The following is an 11840-nucleotide window of genomic DNA, read 5'->3' as shown; positions in this document are numbered from 1 at the left end:
AATATAAATCCGGTTTAAGGTAGTTAGTATAGTAGTAGTTCCTATAATACAACACTACAGTACTACAATGATTTACCCATTACATATATTTAGTGATTATTTCACTTAAACATTAATGTACAAACTATATTTTGTTAAATAATAGTTACACTTGGGGAATTACACACTTTTACAACAAACGAGCAAACAAAACAATTTAGCCTTGGTAGAAGGCTACTTTAATAGAAAATATAGGTTTTTATGAGGAATTCAAACTTTTACAAACACTTACAAACAACTGCTTACATTTTACAACTTATACTTGAGACAGGTTCAAACGTTTTTTATAACAAACACCGACACTAAAATACTTATGAACTCACCAGCTTAATGCTGATAAACTCTTTCAAAATAACTTGTATTCTCAGGTCATCAGTAGACAGGTACCGAGGCCAGCTTTTGAGAAGATGGAGCGCATCCTCATCTTATTATTTTGATTTACATTATATTTTTGGTGTCTAAAACTGTACAGAACACGCTTGTATTAAAATTATATATTTAATGCACTGGATGATGTTGTTTGCTTATTTACATTTACTGTTTTGTGATACTTTACATGACGTCCTCCACCCCAGAACGTTTCTGCCGTTCTTGGTTTTGGGGTGTGACAGATTGGTATCAGAGCATTGTTTACAGTGAATCAACTATATCAACCCGTAAAAGATATACTAAACTATAAACCCATTAGGGATTAAAGCACTCTGACCAAGAGTCTATACTTTAAATATTAAATATTTAATTAAGTATACTAGTCTGCATTCAAACTAAAATTAGTGTCACAATGACAAGAACAAAAGTATTACGATTGTTAAATATCACAAGTGAGCTCGGGGATGTATGGTCAGTCCTGGGAATGGCATAGCCTGATCAACTATGTTGGTCCTAGGAATGATTAGTATATGCCCTAGAATGGTTGTGATGTGTTAACAAGTCTAAAAACTTACCAACAATACCACAAGAAGATCAGTAGAACTTAAACTTAAAATACTATAGGTGTATTTTGTACTACTAGTTACATGTATACTATATTCTTATACCTCTCTTCTCGCGTAGATTTAAATGGCTGGATTCCATCACGGCGACCCGTACTTTCCCAATGAAGGCAATGCCGGGTGGATCGAAGAAGAGCCCGAAGATGAGCATCCAATCCCTCTGGATGATCACCTCGCAGAAGGCTTTTCTGATGGATCTGACTCCGAGCCTGAAGTCAACAACCTACTGCTAGTAGGTCAAGCCCCGAACAACAACCCCCGACCAGCTTTTCCAGGTCCTACTCCCTTGTGGGCAACCAACTTGAATCGCTGGAGTGATGAACAAGGTCAACCCTTACCATACTTTGGGGACCGAAGCTTTTACAACGTTAGTGAAGGTGGTTCTGTTGACCGAGCTCTACCCGTCATTATCTGCAGGATAGCTCGTAATGTTGAGCAAGGTCAAGCAGCCATCGACCGGGTCATGGAGATTGATGCCAACTCAGGTGTCAACACAGTCCGCATCCGCCGTCTTAAAGAAGACATGGAATGGACCCGGAGAACCAATGAAACCCTGCAGCAACATCTGGCTGCCTCCCGAGATGAAGTCTTGGAACTTCGAGCCCGCCAGAGGGCTTAGGAGCGACACCTTCAAGAGGTGTTTTGTCAAGTGTCAGACCTCAGGGCTCGCCCGAGGAATTCCCATCGCCGTTAGATGATGTCTAGTACATCTCTGTCTTTTGGTTAAGGAATAGCCTTTAACATCTGTGCTCTAAGTAGCACTTGTCTGTGAAATATTCCTAACTTCCAGTACTCTAATTAGGAATCTAAGAACTGTCAAACTTTTCTGTATGGTATGATGTAAGACCTACTGATAGGTCGATTTTCCCTAAACTTATTACATCAATAAGACCAGTATTATTAAAATCTATCTAATATGTGGGAAAAATCTGTACACTTGTGTTTTTCCTACTAATATTCCTTATTGTGATTTCAAACGCTCATTCAACTGTTGGGCTATGGTTAGTTAGTCCATGTGTCACTCTCACGTTGCTTACAAATTGATTCTTACCATTTTTCTTATCTTTATAAACTTATAGCTGAAAGATGCCTCCTCTCAAGTCTCCCCGGAATAACCCTACACCTCCACCACCTCCTCCGCCTCCAGTCATCGATACTGCAGCCCTGAATGCTGCCATAGCTGCAGCAGTGGCAACTGCCATGGCTCAGTATCATTCATCTGATGCCAGCAGAGGTGGAACCCCTGTTGAATCAACCCTGGTTGAAACCCCTGTGTGCTCAAGAGAGTGCTCCTACAAGGATTTCACCAATTGCAAGCCGAAGCCCTTCTATGGCACCGGCGGAGTCATTGCCCTCTCGCAATGGTTCGAGAAGACTGAATCAGTCTTCGAAATATGTTCATGCCTTGCTGCGAGCAAAGTCAAATATGCCGCATGCACCTTTGAGGGAAAGGCCCGACGTGGTGGAACAGCCACGTTAAAGCTCTAACCCTCGTCATAGCCAACGACATGGGCTGGGAAACGATGAAAGACCTCATGATGGAGGAATACTGCCCGAGGGGCGAAGTCCAGAAATTGGAACATGAACTTTGGAACCTGACTATGAAGGGCACCAACATGGTCGCTTATACTGCCCGATTCAGCGAACTGGTGGCCCTCTGCCCCAATATGGTTCCCACTGAAGGGAAAAAGATCGAGAAGTACATATGGGGGCTAGTGCCTCCGTATCAGGGGAATGTCCTAGCATCAAACCCCGCTACCTTCGACAGTGCCAAGCGATTGGCATAACGACTCATTGACCATGGAGTCAAAACCCCTATAACCACAACAACCCTAGCCATTTCGGAACCCTCCAAACCCGCTGACACCAAGCGGAAGTTCTAGGACGAAAAGAAGAAGCAGCAAGCTGCCAAAAAGCAGCAAATTGTGGCAGTGCATGCCACGGTAACCCCTACTGCTGCTACTGCTCCGGGGAAACAGTATGCTGGAAGTTTGCCTAAGTGCAACAAATGCAACTTCCACCACAACGGCCCCTGCCGTGAAATGCAGTGATCTAACTGCAACAGGAAAGGACACACCGTCTGTTTCTGTAAGTTCCCGGCACAACCGATCACCCAAGTCCCTGGCTCTGGCGCGAGCCCGACCTACTATGGATGTAGCGAAGTAGGCCACTTTAAGAGGGCCTGCCTTAAAGCGAAGAATGCTGGAGGAGCAGGGAGGGTACTAGCTATAGGCCACGGGGAAGCAGTTGCTGACCCGACAGTGGTGACTGGTACGTTCCTCCTCGATAACTCCTATGCATGCATTCTGTTCGATAGTGGAGCGGAGCGAAGCTTCGTAAACCATAAATTTGCTCGCATGCTTAAACAACAACCACACACACTTAAGGAACAATTCACAGTAGAAATGGCTAATGGGAAAACTGAAAGTACGAATAGCATATACTTAGGTTGTACCCTAACTCTAGATAACCATTCATTCCCAATCGACCTCATGCTGGTCTCAATAAAAAGCTTCGACGTTATCATTGGCATGGATTGGTTAAGTCTCCATCGCGCCGACATCATGTGCTACGAGAAAGCAGTCCGTCTAAACCTTTCGTCTAACGAAACTCTTATAGTCTACGGCGACAAACCTGGTGCGAGTCTTCGTATAATATCCAGTATTCAAGCACAGAAGTATACTGCGTAAAGAATACCATGCTTTCCTTGCTCACGTCGTCGACACGAGCCTCGAAACGAAAGAACTAAAGAACATCCCAATAGTGAGCGACTTCCCCGACATTTTCCCAGAAGAACTACCCGGGTTACCTCCGCAACGACAGGTCGAGTTCATAATCGACTTAGTCCCAGGAGCTACCCCAGTAGCCAAGTCGCCCTACCGTTTAGCACCAGTTAAGATGCAGGAACTCTCTGGTCATCTTAATGAACTGCTCAGCAAGGGCTTTATAAGACCAAGTTTCTCACCTTGGGGAGCACCGGTCTTGTTCGTTAAGAAGAAAGACGGATCATTCCGTATGTGTATCAACTACAGAGAACTCAACAAACTGACGGTCAAAAATTGTTACCCTCTGCCTCGCATAGACGATCTATTTGACCAACTGCAAGGGGCGAACTATTTTTCCAAAATTGATCTGAGATCCGGATATCACCAATTACGAGTACTAGAGGAGGATGTGCCGAGGACAGCCTTCCGAACTCGTTACGGACACTACGAGTTCGTGGTGATGCCATTCGAATTGACCAATGCACCCGTAGTTTTCATGGATCTGATGAATAGAGTATGCCGACCTTACTTGGATCAGTTCGTCATCGTTTTCATTGACGACATCCTGATCTACTCCCGAAGTAAGGAAGAGCATGGAGATCACCTGCGACAAGTTCTGGGGACATTACGAAAGGAGAAACTTTATGCGAAGTTCTCGAAATGTGAATTTTGGATCCGAAGAGTCGAATTCTTAGGACACGTGGTAAGAGAAGAGGGAATCCACATGGACCCATCCAAAATTAAAGCCATTGAGAACTTATCAGCACCGAAGACGCCTACAGAAATTCGTCAATTTCTAGGTCTCGCTGGCTACTACCGCATATTCGTACAGAACTTCTCCTGAATAGCGAATCCTCTTACAACCCTGACCCAGAAAGGCGTGGCCTTTGATTGGGAAGAGAAACAAGAAAGAGCATTCCAAACGCTCAAACGAGCCTTGTGCACCGCGCCAATACTATCCCTCCCCAAAGGGATAGAAGACTTCGTAGTCTATTGCGATGCATCAAATCAAGGGCTCGGGTGTGTTCTGATGCAACGAGGTAAGGTCATCGCCTACGCCTCGAGACAGTTGAAGACACACGAGATTAACTACACGACCCACGATCTTGAACTAGGAGCAGTGGTGTTTGCTCTGAAGATCTGGAGACATTACTTGTACGGAACGAAAAGCACTATCTTTACCGACCACAAGAGTTTACAACACATTTTCGATCAGAAGGAGCTCAACATGAGACAACGACGGTGGGTCGAGCTACTCAGTGACTACGAATGCAATATTCGTTATCATCCGGGTAAAGCCAACGTAGTAGCAGACGCCCTAAGTCGGAAGGAATATTCTGGTCGCAAAGTCAAGTCATTGTCAATAACCATCCATTCGCAGTTGTCTAAGCAAATTCAGGCGGCTCAACTTGAAGCCATGAAACCTGAAAATGTGACGAGTGAATCCCTTAGAGGAATGGAAAGGAATTTAGAAGCCAAGGGTGACGGAGCCTTATATTTCATGAACCGGATCTGGACACCGAAACACGGTGGTTTCCGAGACATGGTCATGACCGAAGCGCACAACACTCGGTATTCCGTCCACCCAGGTTCAGATAAGATGTATCTGGATCTTAAAAAGCTATACTGGTGGCCTAATATGAAAGCAGAGATTGCTACCTTTGTAAGTAAATGCCTTACTTACGCAAAGGTTAAGGACGAGTACCCGAAGCCCTCTGGTTTACTGCAACAACCAGAGATTCCAGAATGGAAGTGGGAGCGGATCACTATGGATTTCATAACCAAGTTGCCCAAGACAACGGGTGGACTTGATACCATATGGGTCATCGTCGATAGATTGACCAAGTCTGCACACTTTCTGCCTATCAAAGAAACCGACAAGATGGAGAAACTTACGAGAACATACATTAGGGAAATCGTATGGCTACATGGTGTACCTATGTTCATTATCTCCGATAGAGATAGTAGGTTCACCTCAAGATTCTGGCAATCACTACAACATTCCTTAGGAACAAGGCTGGACATGAGCATAGCTTATCATCCACAGACAGACGGACAGAGTGAGAGGACCATCCAAACACTAGAAAACATGTTGCGAGCCTACGTGATTGGCTTTGGGAAGGCATGGGATACTCATTTACCCCTTGTCGAGTTTTCCTATAATAACAGTTATCACACGAGCATCAAGGCTACTCCATTTGAAGCCCTCTATGGCCGAAAGTGCAGATCCCCTCTGTGCTGGGCTGAGGTGGGTGATACCCAATTAGCTAGGGGGCAAGCCTCCGACAGTACTCTCACTGGTCCGGAGATCATTCGGGAAACGACAGAGAAAAATCATTCAGATTCGTGAACGATTGAAAGCCTCTAGAGACTGACAAAAGAGTTACGCTGATAAACGAAGAAAACCTTTGGAATTTCAAGTGGGAGACCGAGTCCTTCTCAAAGTCTCACCCAGGAAGGGCTTGATACGCTTTGGCAAGCATGGGAAGCTTAATCCGAGGTACATAGGGCCTTTCGAGATTCTTGCAAGAGTCGGCCCCGTAGCTTACAAACTCGACCTACCCGACGCACTTCGTAACGTACATTCTACATTCCACGTATCTAACTTGAAAAAGTGTCTGTCCGACGAGACTCTTGTAATCCCACTCGACGAGATCGAGATCAACGAGAGCCTCAACTTCATGGAAGAACCGGTAAAGATCATAGACCGTGAGGTCAAGCAGACAAAGCAAAGCCGTATCCCTATTGTGAAGGTTCGCTGGAACGCCAAGCGAGGACCGGAATTCACTTGGGAACGCGAGGATCAGATGAAACTGAAATACCCTCATCTTTTCTCTTAATTGTTGTAACTTCTTATTTGCTTAAATTCTAATTTCGGGACGAAATTCCTTCTAACGGGGGGATGATGTGACAACCTGAAATTTCCATTTTGTACGAACAATATCTATTCAATAGAAGCTAGTCCAGTTTCAGTGATTTTCAGACTTTTCCGAATAAGTTTGTGTACATTAGGGCTTACGTTTAAGGAGATATCAGGAGAGTGGATGCTCCTGGGTTTGTGAAACTTGAGCATTTCAAAACTTCATAAAGTCATAGTCCAATTCCGGAATAAAAATATTTTTGCCAAAAATATTTCAGGACTATAAATAGAATTCTGAACTAAATTATTCATTATTCACATTTCCAACTAGAGAAAAGCCAATTTCTCTCTCACGGATCTTCGGGTTTTCATCCTAAATCGTGAGTACACTTCCCTAGTTGTGTTATAAGACTTGTTTTATGCTTAATAACATAGATTACATGTCAAATATGTGAGATCCGGGAGTTTACCGCCCAAGAACGTTCTTGGGGAGTAAACTCCAAAATGAAGCTTTAAGGCTATCTAGTCCCATTTCCTTGTTAGTTAGCTAGCTTAGGATAATATGTATGTTTATTTGAGGCTAGAAATCAATCAAGAACACATAGTTTTAGGAGTTTACGGCCCAAGAGTTTCTTGGACCGTAAACACCATTTTCAAGGGCTTAATGTGCCCTAATCACCCCCTAAGGCTTTATACTTTAACCCTCAAATACTTGTAGATAAAATGGGGACTATAACACATCAAAATCATCCCTAAAAGGGAGTTTACGGCCAAGAAATGCTCTTGGGCCGTAAACTCCAAGTAAAGGCACCAAAGTGTGCCTAAGGTCCCCCTTAGCCTAAATCAAAAGCCTAGAAATTATCCTACTTGTGCAAGAGTCTTGAAAGAATTAAAACATCCATCCCATGAGAGTTTACGGCCGTAAACTCTAAGGGATATGGTCTTTAGGCCGTAAACTCCTCAAAGGAGTATTATCTATGCCCTAAACTACCCAAAGGATTAAACCACCAAGCTAGGCTTATTCTAGAAATCATTTAACACTTCAAAACAACTAATACCACCAAGAGTGGAGTTCACGGCCGTAAACTCAAGGGTTTACAACCATAAACTCCTTGTGTGGGGTTTATTGGGTAGTAAACTCTTATATGAGGCCCTTTGGCACATTAAACCCCTTTAGCCTTGTCCCGTAGCAACTTAGATGCAACCCTTAGGACCTTTAACACTTATACAAAGTGTTTACATGTGCCTGAGTGTCCCAACTTATTTCATTAAGTTATTATTTGGCTAATTAGTTATATATATGCTCATTATATGATAACTAGGCTCGTGCGTGTGAACAAGTCTCCGTTTGCTACCTAGCACGGTATCCGACACTACAATCCAATCCGCTCACCACAAGTGAGTTCGTACCCCTTTAATTAACCTTTGAAATACTTTAAATGTTTTAAATACTTTATGGGGGGGATACAAGTTAAATGCTTATAGTTATTGCATCAATCACATGTGATTACATTAATCACATGTGATTAATAACTAGAAAACCAATGATTTTATCACTGTTCAAACTGTTTATCAAACTGCTTTACTTCAAAATGTTTTACAAACTCTTTTACCTATCAAATGCTTTTATTAAACTTTGTTTTACTTCTTATAAATTGCATGCCCATATATGTATAGATACATAAGTAATGTTTAAAGGGCTTAGGAAGGCCATCCACCCTATTTCTTTTTTCTCGATTTGGATGTGGTCTGGTGGGATTTCGGGTGACCATCCGAAGGTTGTTTCAATATTAACTATATATCAAATATACATATATAGACATAAAAGTACTTCCATATTCATGCGTACTATACACATCATTAGTAAGTTACCATCGGGGTAACACAGGATCATACTACTACAACTTCTAGATCAATGAGTCAGTTCATTCATGAGTCTATACATTACATTACTATGAGAACATATACAACTATACTAAGAAGAGAAAAAATACAACTATACTAGGAAAAGAACATATATAACTATACTAGAAAGAGAACATATGCAACTATACTAGGAGGAGAACATATACAACTATACTAGAACGAGAAACATTACACTACATATACAAGAATATGTTAACAATTGTGATCCACTGGATCGGAGCATGCCTTAAATGTCATGGCCCGAGTTGTAGCCAGAATTCTCTTGGAGGGAGAGCGTGAGTTTGCGTATAGATCTATACTGGATTGACTATCCTACACCTTGCTGCTAGCTACAGCCGGACCTGCAGGTCTGCGGGTGCCAAACGTCATTCCGTTATTACGACCATTCGTATGTCGTTGTTACCAGTCGATAGTATGGTGCAATTTATCACATTATACCTTAATATAAATCCGGTTTAAGGTAGTTAGTACAGCAGTAGTTCGTATAATACAACACTACAGTACTACAATGATTTACCCATTACATATATTTAGTGATTATTTCACTTAAACATTAATGTACAAACTATATTTTGTTAAATAATAGTTACACTTGGGAAATTACACACTTTTACAACAAACGAGCATACAAAACAGTTAAGCCTTGGTAGAAGGCTACTTTAATAGAAAATATAGGTTTTTCTGAGGAATTCAAACTTTTACAAACACTTACAAACAACTGCTTACATTTTACAACTTATACTTGAGACAGGTTCAAACGTTTTTTATAACAAACACCGACACTAAAATACTTATGAACTCACCAGCTTAATGCTGATAAACTCTTTCAAAATAACTTGTATTCTCAGGTCATCAGTAGACAGGTGCCGAAGCCAGCTTTTGAGAAGATGGAGCGCATCCAAGACTCATCTTATTATTTTGATTTACATTATATTTTTGGTGTCTAAAACTATACAGAACACGCTTGTATTAAAATTATATATTTAATGCAATGGATGATGTTGTTTGCTTATTTACATTTACTGTGTTGTGATACTTTACATGACGTCTTCCGCCCCAGAACGTTTCCGCCGTTCTTGGTTTTGGGGTGTGACACATAGTGGATGTTCTTCTTCCGTATCCCCGACTGCCTTCCCTTTCCATTTCCGTTTCCCTTTTCCTTTCCCTTTCCCTTTCCCACTGCCTCTCGCTTGTGTTTTAGGAACACTTTCTGGTGGTGGTTGGGTGGTTGTTGCATGGAACTGAGATTTTGGTTTTGCTGCATATAAGGGGATGGAGGAAATTGCATTGGGGGAGAGTTTGAGGTGAGAAGGTTCATATAACTTCCGTATTGTGCGAAACCCATTGGGATGAATGTGTTTGTGTTTGGTGGCGGGGTGTTCGGGTTTTGCTTCATAGTTGGTTGAAAGGAAAGTTGTTTTATTTTTATTTATTTATTTATTTATTTTATTATGTGTGTGTGTGTGAACAGAATGAAGATATAGATGAGAAAAGGTTGTAAAAAATATTATGTTTGTGTATGTATTTATAGGTGAAATGAAAATGTTATTTTTTTTTAAAACTTCAACGGTCAAAAAGTCGACCGTTTAACACGTTATGGAACGTTGAGACGGCAACGAAGGGCAACAGATTTCCTCATAACACCGGATAACGAATAGAGGGGGGGCGTTCTACGTTATACCGTCGTTGAGGCACGTTCCACGTCACAAAAACAGATGTGGACGTTGCCCATACCGTTTAGTCTTAGACATTAACATACTACAACAACCTCATGTTACACATAGATATCATTAGTATTCCAGTTAGAAATTAACATACTACATAAATTTATAATTGAAACCAAATTTAAAAATTTACTAATAATTTGTCTAAAATAAGTAACAAATGTGATTAGAAAAAAATAAAATTGGTTACCTAACTCATTTTCCCTTTTGGATTGCATACAACCAATTTTCTGATTCAATGATTCAAGTAATTTGAAAAATCATTAGAATTTCTAAAAGAACACACAAATTCAGTAACATCGTGACCCTGATCTAACTATTTCTAACAAACACCAAAAAGCTTATCAACTACCCAGCCTGCATCTTCTTTCTCATCTCCATAATCTTCCTGTGAGAATTGGAATGCAGCCCAGTTGAGAAAGTTGGACTGCTGGCCGGCCGGTACTCCGCCACCAGCCGCCCTGACTTATACCGGACACCACATGCATTGCACAGAGTCTTTGGCCCCATCGGACCCGCCCGCCATTGTGGGGTTTTATCAGCAAAGCAATGTTGGCACCTCCTACCAAGTCCACCAGAACCACCGCCGGTCGCCGGTAGTTTGGGCAACGAGAATGGCGGTTGTATTACTTGATTCCACCACCAACATTCCCGACCTCTGCGCCGACGACTGGAGCGCTTACGAACCGGAACATGAAGACTGATGCTATGGCTACCGCTACTACCACTGTTTTCAAGAACCGATACAGGGATTTGATGATCAACGGAGATGATGTCAAAGAATGTATCGACAGCCGGAAATGCATCTTTGTTTGATAACCATTCCAGTTCTTCCTCTGCAAATACCTAAACGGGAAGGAGATACGACCTAATCAAAAACTTAAAACGGTTCCATGTTTTACGAGATTTCCCAATTCGGGTTGCCCGGAATAACAACCGGAAAATCAGAAATCGAATTGGGTAATGGCGTAAAAGTAGAAATATTACATAAACGTTAGGGATTGGGGTGAACTTACTGGTAACGAACGGCTGTAATCATCGGAGTTTTGACTGTTAGCATATGAAAAATCCATGGAAGAAGACGGAGGTCTGCTATCATCGTCGAAAGAGAAGTTGAGAAGATCATCGTCGATTATGAAACCTGAATTTGGGTTCAAAGCCATTTGTAGTGAAAGAAGAAGAAGAAGAAAAGAAGAAGAAGGGGTGAAGCAGGAGGTGTGACGTGCGTATTTTACGGATATACGGATGAATGGCAAGGAAAGGATGTCTGATTGCCTGCTGATTTGACCTTATTCTTATTTTTTATTTTCGCCCCTTCAAGAATTCAACTTCTCTCTGTATCTCCAGCAATACTAAAAATGTTTCTCTTTTAGTCTGAAAAAAAAAACACATATAATATTCCTCCTAGAAATTACAGAGTAATTCGTTTTTAGATTATTTTTATGGTTTATTTACTAAAACGACCAAAAGAAAACAAGACAATCACCACATGATCATAAAATAATCATTTAGCTTTGCAAAATTATTTGTTAAC

General features: G+C 41.6%; 1 protein-coding gene across 1 annotated transcript; it reads right to left on the bottom strand.

The window, feature by feature from the left end:
• Window positions 1-10518: 10518 nt before the first annotated feature.
• LOC111879558 (GATA transcription factor 1) lies at window positions 10519-11556 on the bottom strand. The gene is made up of 2 exons (XM_023876025.3): window positions 11323-11556; window positions 10519-11152 (listed from the first exon to the last, which is right to left on the bottom strand). Exons 1-2 carry the CDS (start codon window positions 11467-11469, stop codon window positions 10655-10657), a joined length of 645 nt encoding a protein of 214 aa, XP_023731793.1. The 5' UTR covers window positions 11470-11556; the 3' UTR covers window positions 10519-10654.
• Window positions 11557-11840: the final 284 nt, after the last annotated feature.

Source organism: Lactuca sativa, chromosome 6 (assembly GCF_002870075.4).
Source record: "Lactuca sativa cultivar Salinas chromosome 6, Lsat_Salinas_v11, whole genome shotgun sequence".
NCBI classification, from domain to species: Eukaryota; Viridiplantae; Streptophyta; class Magnoliopsida; order Asterales; family Asteraceae; genus Lactuca; species Lactuca sativa.
This window is presented reverse-complemented; position numbering and strand designations above follow the sequence as displayed.